The following is an 8,008-nucleotide window of genomic DNA, read 5'->3' on the forward strand; positions in this document are numbered from 1 at the left end:
GAATGAATTTTGAGGTAATAGGAATGCTATTCGATAAGGAATGGAATAGGCAATGAATAAAATAAGAATTGTATTCTGTTATTTGATTCGCGGAAGGAATAGACTTTAGGAATTATATTCTAGTATTTGGTTGATTTAAGAAATAGAAATGAAATATGTTTTAAAAGACATAAATACCCTTATCAAAATATGTGATGGTGGTGGCAGTGGCAGTGGCAGTGGCGGTGGCGATGGTGGTGGTGGTGGCGACGACGGCGGTGGTGGTGGTGATGGTGGTGGCGGCGGTTGTGGCGGTGGCGGTGGTGCTAGTAGCGATGGTGGTGGCGGCGGCGACGATTATGGTAGTAGTAAAAATGTGTTGGATTTGTTATATACTGACATTTGGGGACCTTCTCCTGTAATTTCATCTAGTGGCTTTAGATATATTGTACTCTTTGTAGACGACTTCTCACGTTTCTGCTGGTTTTATCCCTTACGGGTAAAATCAGATATATATAAAAATTTTGAGTCGTTTCGTGTCATAGTAGAACGCCAATTCTTGCGTTCTATCAAGTCTATTCAATCAGATCTAGGTGGGGAATACCGCAAACTACATAACACTTTTGTTAATCTCGGTATAAACCACCGGCAGTCATGTGCATATACGCACGAACAGAATGGGCGGGTAGAACGTAAAAACCGACATATAGTTGAAACTGGATTGGCCCTACTGGCTGAAGGTTCAGTCCCATTATAATACTGGGACTACGCGTTTGAAACAGCAACTTGCTTAATAAACTATCTACCCTCCTCTGTTCTACAGTTTCAAAGTCCATACAGCCTACTACATAAAGCATCACCTCCATACACATTCCTTCGGGTCTTCGGGTGTCGTTGTTACCCTTATCTTCGGCCATATAATAGGCACAAGATAGAGTATCGTTCGGCACCCTGTGTGTTCTTAGGTTACCCGTTGTCCTATAGGGGTTACAGATGCGTTGACTTAACATCTGGAAAAGTCTATGTCTGTCGCCATGTGCGCTTTGATGAACACGTTTTTCCTTTTGCAGACATTAAGAAACAGGTTATCATCTCGGAGTCATCACCGGCACTACCGTGGGCGACCAGTCCCATTTTAACTTAGACTATGTCAACCACGCCCGTACCGGGACCACCACCCAGTCTGGTTCCCTTGGCTCAAGAACCACCACCTTTGGCTATTGAAGGGCATGTCAGAACCCGTGCAGTCAGGGTTCGCAAAGCTCCTGCTCGAATACGAGATCATGTAATGCGGCTCCGCCGTATGATTAAGGGAACGGGCGAAGAGTTTCATGCTTTGCACACGACCACTGATCCGACATGCTATTCCCAAGCCATTGGTCATCCGCGGTGGCGTGAAGCCATGGATCAGGAGTTTAATGCACTCCTCCACAACAACACTTGGTCATTATTACCGGCTGAACCCCACATGAATGTGATTGGGTGTAAATGGGTGTTCAGAACCAAGCGGAATGCTGATGGTTCAGTTGAGCGCTATAAAGCCCGGCTCGTGGCCAAAGGGTTTAACCAGGTGGCTGGCGAGGACTTCTTTGACACTTTTAGCCCAGTTGTTAAGCCGACTACTGTGTGCCTATTATTTTCTCTTGTTGTGGCTCATCACTGGACATTATGCCAGCTGGATGTTCACAATGCCTTTCTCAATAGGCACTTTGCGGAGACTGTTTACATGAAACAGCCCCCAGGTTATGAAGACCCGACACATCCGGGTCATGTGTGCTATCTTCAGCGCTCCTTGTATGGCCTGAAACAGGCCCCCCGGGCGTGGTTCAAATGGCTACATGATTATTTACTCTCTACAGGTTTCCTTCCGTCTAAAACGGATGTCTCACTCTTTTATTACACAGCGGGCACATCTCGGGTCTTCCTGCTTGTATACGTGGATGATATTATCATGATGGGTAATGACGCTTCGCTGATCACTACTCTCCTTAATCGCTTATCTGACACCTTCAAGATCCAGGATCCCGGTATTCCAGGGTTCTTTCTTGGCATCGAGACAGTCAAACTTGACACTGGCATGATGCTCTCGCAACATCGTTACATGAATGACTTACTGGTCCGTGCCGGCATGACCGACTGCAAGCCGCTTACTACACCCACTGCTGTTACTCAGGCTGTCTCACCCACTCAGGAGTCCTTCGACAATCCCACTCAATATCGTCGTATAGTTGGAGCGCTTCAGTACTTGACGATTACACGGCCAGACTTGGCTTACGCTGTCAACCGACTGTGTCAATTCATGCACTCTCCGACTATTGATCATTGGGGTCTATTAAAGCGAGTACTACGGCACATTAAGGGAACTCTGACCTACGGTCTCCGTCTGACAGTATCTACTTCATCTGCTATTCATGCCTTTTCGGATTCAGACTGGGCTGGCTGTCCAGTTGACAGAAAGAGTACTAGTGGATATACTGTGTTTCTCGGAGCCAATCTCATTTCCTGGCTATCCAGGAAACAACGCATTGTTGCTCGCTCCTCCACTGAAGCTGAATACGTGGCTCTTGCAGATGTCTCGGCCGAGGTAACATGGGTTGTATCGCTGTTACATGAGTTGGGACTTCATAATGGCGAGCCGTCTACTCTCTGGTGTGAGAATCTCGGGGCTACCTATCTTTGTGCCAACCCAGTTTTCCACGCCAGGAATAAGCATGTGGAGATTGATTACCACTTTGTCCGGGACAAAGTCGCGTCGGGGGAAATGACAGTCAACTTTGTGTCCACTAAGGATCAACTAGCAGATATCTTCACCAAGCCGCTACCCGGCCCTCGGTTCACTACTCTACGTGACAAGCTCAATGTGGTTATGCACCATCCTTGTGCTTGAGGGGGAGTGTTAGTCATATTATTAATGTTATTATTAATATTGTTATTCCTGTAACATTAGAATAAGTCAATAGGGTAGTGTTGTGGCTAGCCTATTGTATAGGAGTAGTTCACGTAAGTTTATCTGTTTTAGTATTACGATTGTAATCCTTTTCCGGATTGAATGATCGATCACTATTCTCATCCAAGTGTAAGCGAGAATAGATATCATGAATTTAAAATGGAAGCTTAGTAAATCAGACAAGTACTTTTATAGTGGTTTGAATGTTATGTAATTTTTTTACTCCACTCTTATCCTATAGTAAGAGTGAATTCTATATATATATTGACTTTATCCATGAATTTAACTACCTTTCAACACTTTATTACATTTTCTTAATATTATATTTTTGCACAAACTACAAATTGTGCTAAGTGTGCTACTATACGTATCATTATTGATGGATGTCCATTAATTAACTTTGAGCTAAATTAATTAAAGTTTTTCATAACCAATTTGTTAAGATTTCAATATAATCTTTCCGAGTATGTAGTGTTAAGAAATGAAGTCTTGTAGTCAAACTAACTATCGAATCTACCCAGGCCAGTCCATGGATTTTGATAATAGGAGAAAATAAAAATACGTACATGCAGTAATAATAAAGTTTAAATTCGATCTATCTTCTCCTTTATTTTATTTGATAAAAACTAAAGATAGAAATAAAAAAGACAGATACATATATAGCCTTTTAAGGCTTATATATCAAATTTTACTCCTTCCATCACATCACTCAGCTTGTGTGCATATATAGGCTAGCCACAGATGAGAACAAGTGATGAAGAAAGCAAATTTATTAAGAACTATATTACACTTAGCTTAATTATGAAAATACACTTATAATAAGATGGATGGAGAAGAATAGAATTGGGGTGCATGCATGCGTAGTGCAATACGTGGTAGTTTAGGTTGATATTGGCACTTGTCGCAGAGGGCCAATTTGGCCGGGAGTGACAGTAAACGTATTTCCAGACCTAGTCACAGTAACGGTAGCCCCTAGCACTGCATTGGCAGGAGTAGTACCGGGGCAGATTTGTGGCGGCGCTGTAAGTATGCACTCAGACGACGAGATTGCATCTCTTGTGCGCCGACCAATATTCACGGTAGCACTAATCGTTCCGGTCGCTGTAGTGGTGGCTTCCACCACAACACCGGTTCCGATATCATCATCTCCACACACCAATGAAACCCTTATGTTAGCCGCGGCGGCTGCTCCATTCTGTTGGCAAATAAGGGCTCCATTAAGCACCACCGTGTTCACTGTATTGCCGGCTGTTAGGCTTGCTGCCATCAAACCAACGCATACCAACACCAAAAAGGAACAAGAACAAGAAGCCATTATTAGTATTATTATTATTATTAGTTCAAATGATGGATTATATTGTTTGTGTTGTGTGTTCTCACTACTTGCAACCAAATCCTATTTATAGACTGTTTTTTTCCATGAAAACCTTTCATTTATTTATTACTTGTTTGAATTTTTTTCACTTCAACTTGCAAATTGTACTGTCCAATTAAGTAGTGCAAATTATATTAATTACAGTAGTATTTAATTTAATTTGGTCCCTACTCCCTAAGAAGAAGAAATGTCAATTGTATGCATGTGGCCGGCTGGTGCATGCATATATATGGTACACCCTTACTTAACTTTTTTCTCAGCTCCGATCTTTTTATATATATTTTTGGCTACAAATAATCATAAGACTATGTATTCATTATATATTCTGTGGCTTTGATATATTATGTTGGAATTTTTATCCTAAAACTGGCATTTTAAATATTAGCTATTTTATGGTACAAATATATATGAGGTCCATTTTTGTTTTGGATTGGGTTAAAGTAGATTCAGATTCTTCAATTCGTGTAGTGAGACGAATAAATCGATGCCTAAAGTGGATTATGGGTGAATGGGAAATTGCATTCACAAAGTTGACCTATTTGAGTTGGAAAATGGAGGTAGAAAGGCTTGAAGCAAGTACTTGTATATCCTACATTGTTTTGGAAAGTGAGTTTGCGCCACTATATATATAAAACCCTTTCAGAGGGAAGTTGATCTGAATTGTATAATATAGAGGTTCTCTATATGCCGGAACCTATGGGTATGAATGAATGTTGTTCAACTCTTTTCTTACAAAAAAACTCTGCCAACATTTCTGATAAAAAGTCGATGTGCTCACATTTCTCGCGGTTGGGATTATTATTGTAAATTTTTAAAATCCTATTTTCGTTATATATATGGTGAATCGACTTATTACATACCTTACAATCTTAAAAACAATCTATATCTTTATGAATAAGTCGGTGGCTTTCACTATTGTTGTTAGCTAGTGAAATTGTGAATGTTAATCGTGGTGCACATTCAAATGGTCCGAGCAGCAATGATGTTGCACAATCGGAAATCATAGTGAACATTTGTGCACAGACTGGTGGAGGCACCCAAGGGTATATCTCTACGATGTAGGTTTTTGTGACAGTACCAAATGGCGTGGTTGAAAGACCTTGGAAATTCTGTTGGAGATTAATGCAGTCACAAGGGAAGTCAAGGGCTTTCCTGTCTTTACTCTTCAAGGGGCATTCTTGTCTTTGCACCATAAAATCTATTATAACCATTTTTTGAAAGCTTTCATCCTTTTTATTCTTTTAGTTGCTGTAATGAGGGTTTGATACTTTGAATAACACAATGTTCTCCTTTCTTCCTTTGTTCGGTTTAGCTTCCATTCATCACTCTGTGTATTTTCCATAATCCGACATGGTATCAGAGCTTCACCGTAGCAATGCCGCCGTCGTCGTCATAGATCCCGGAGTGGGTGAAGGAACGTCAACAGAAGACGCCACAGTTCCTCCTTCGGTTAGCAAAACCGCTGCAAATCGCAGCCATCTATATCGAACAGAGGACTTCGATAATCCTCTGTACCTCCACATCACGGAGAATCCCAATCAGACGCTAGTATCTCCTCCTCTTTCCAAAAGCAACTATGCATCTTGGAGCCGATCTATGAAGATGGCCTTAGGTGTGAAGAACAAGTTCAGATTCGTGGATGGAACCATTGCGTGTCCAGGCGAAGCTGATCCGAGGTATGCAATCTGGAAAAGATGAAATGACATTGTCTGCTCTTGGATTTTGAAGTCTATCAATCCAATCATAGCGGAAAGTGTATTGTATTTTGAAGTAGCAGAAGAGATCTGGACAACTCTGAAGAAAAGATATTCATAAGCTGATTCACACAGAATAGCAGAAGTTCAGAATGAGATCTATAAGAATGTGCAAGGCAGTATGTCTATCAATGAGTATTTCACAAAGTGCAATGTCCTATGGGAACGATTAAACGCAATGAGACCATGTATGTATGTATGTGTGTGCCTAGGTGCTCTTGTACACTCATGAGTAAGATACGAAAAGATAGAGAAGATGATCAGGTGATATGGTTTCTCGAAGGTTTAAATGATGATTGGTTTTCATCAATCCACAGCAGACCCTTCTTTATTCACCAAGACCTCAGGAAATTCTTTCACTTCTCTACTCATTTATGTGGATGACATATTGGTGGCTGGGAATCATCACAGATCAATGAACTAAAAAGGTTTCTGGATAAGGCCTTCAAGATAAAGGATCTTGGCCATTTGAATTATTTCTTGGGAATTGAGGCTCTAAGGACTTCTGATGGCATTAATATCTGCTAAAGGAAGTATACCCTGGAAATTTTGAAAAACAATGGTTTCTTGGAGGCTAAACCTACTAAAACTCCTGCAGTTACAAGACAAAAGTTGAATAGCCAAGAAGGAGTCCCACTTACTGATCCAGAGGTGTACAGAAAGTTGGTTGGCAAGCTCCTATATCTAACCAACACAAGACCAGATATCTCACATTCAGTTCAGCATTTGAGTCAATTTGTTGACAAACCTACAAATATTCACTTGACAGCTGCTCATAGGGTCCTTAGGTACCTAAAAGGATCTCCAGGAAAGGGCCTATTCTATCCTTCCAACACTAATCTCAAGCTACAAGGCTTTTCTGATTCAGACTGGGCTACTCGTTCAGAAATCAAAAAATCTATAACTGGCTACTGTGTCTACATTGGGAAAGTTTTAATCTCTTGGAGAACTAAGAAGCAAGCAACTGTTTCAAGATCCTCATCTGAGGCTGAATACAGAGCATTGGCTTCTACTGTGTCTGAAATACAATGGTTGCACTATCTACTGACAGATTTGGATGTGTTGGAGGTTGATGCAGTCACAAGGGAAGTCAATGGCTTTCCTGTCTTTACTCTTCAAGTGGCATTCTTGTCTTTACACCATAAAATCTGTTATAACCGTTTTTCGAAAGCTTTCATCCTTTTTATTCTTTTAGCTGCTGTAATGAGGGTTTGATACTATGAATAACACAATGTTCTCCTTTCTTCCTTCGTTCGGTTTAGCTTCCATTCATCACTCTGTGTATTTTCCATAATCCAACAAATTCAAGGAGTTGAATTTCAAAGGGTGACAACCTAAAATGTTGTTCAACCTAGTGATTCTCGACATGTCATGGCTCTTGACCTAGATGATTCCCAGTGGAAAAGTACATGAGTCTAACACTCAAATTGTTAGCCAAATAAAGGTTTGAAAATATTTTGTTTTCCTATGCTTAAATTACATTTTGAAAGGTTTGTGTGTCTCGTTGTACAGTGCATACGGTAAGCTAAAATTAGCTAAAGAGTTATGGGAATCTTTGGACATGAAGTATTAAAGTGATGGCGCTAAGGCAAAGAAATTTGTCGTCAGCCAATTCCTTGATTACAAGATGTTGGATTCTAGGATTCTCCTAAGTCAAGTTGAAGATATTAAAATGATCATCAATGAGATGCTTGACGAAGGAATAGTCGTGAGTGAAACCTTTCAAGTGGAATTTGTTATTCACTTGTTGCCTCCGAGTTAGAATGACTTCAAGAATATAATAATGAGAAGTAATTCCATAGAAATGCTTCAATTGTGAGAATATGGGTCACAAGTCGGCTAATTGTAAAGCACCTAATATGAAGAAGAATAATATTAATTCTGAATCTAATATGATTAATGGTTTAATCATAACTAATTTGTTACATTAATTGCAAACTATTATATAAAAAT

General features: G+C 40.3%; 1 protein-coding gene across 1 annotated transcript; it reads left to right on the forward strand.

Moving 5' to 3' along the window:
• The first annotated feature begins 5,651 nt into the window (after positions 1 to 5,651).
• On the forward strand, positions 5,652 to 7,270 carry LOC109162748. Its single transcript, XM_019311431.1, has 2 exons — positions 5,652 to 5,977; positions 6,586 to 7,270. The coding sequence occupies exons 1-2, from the start codon at positions 5,652 to 5,654 to the stop codon at positions 7,268 to 7,270; spliced, it is 1,011 nt and encodes a 336-aa protein (XP_019166976.1).
• The last annotated feature ends 738 nt before the right edge of the window (positions 7,271 to 8,008 follow it).

Source organism: Ipomoea nil, unplaced genomic scaffold, assembly GCF_001879475.1.
Source record: "Ipomoea nil cultivar Tokyo-kokei standard unplaced genomic scaffold, Asagao_1.1 scaffold2957, whole genome shotgun sequence".
Lineage (NCBI taxonomy): Eukaryota > Viridiplantae > Streptophyta > Magnoliopsida > Solanales > Convolvulaceae > Ipomoea > Ipomoea nil.

What these genes read in the sequence shown, in the direction of transcription:
- LOC109162748 (XM_019311431.1), top strand. Translation starts at nt 5,652, where the DNA reads ATGGTATCAGAGCTTCACCGTAGCAATGCCGCCGTCGTCGTCATAGAT. An exon ending in CCAGGCGAAGCTGATCCGAG is followed by an intron (nt 5,978 to 6,585) that starts GTATGCAATCTG and finishes TATCTGCTAAAG; the next exon opens with GAAGTATACCCTGGAAATTT.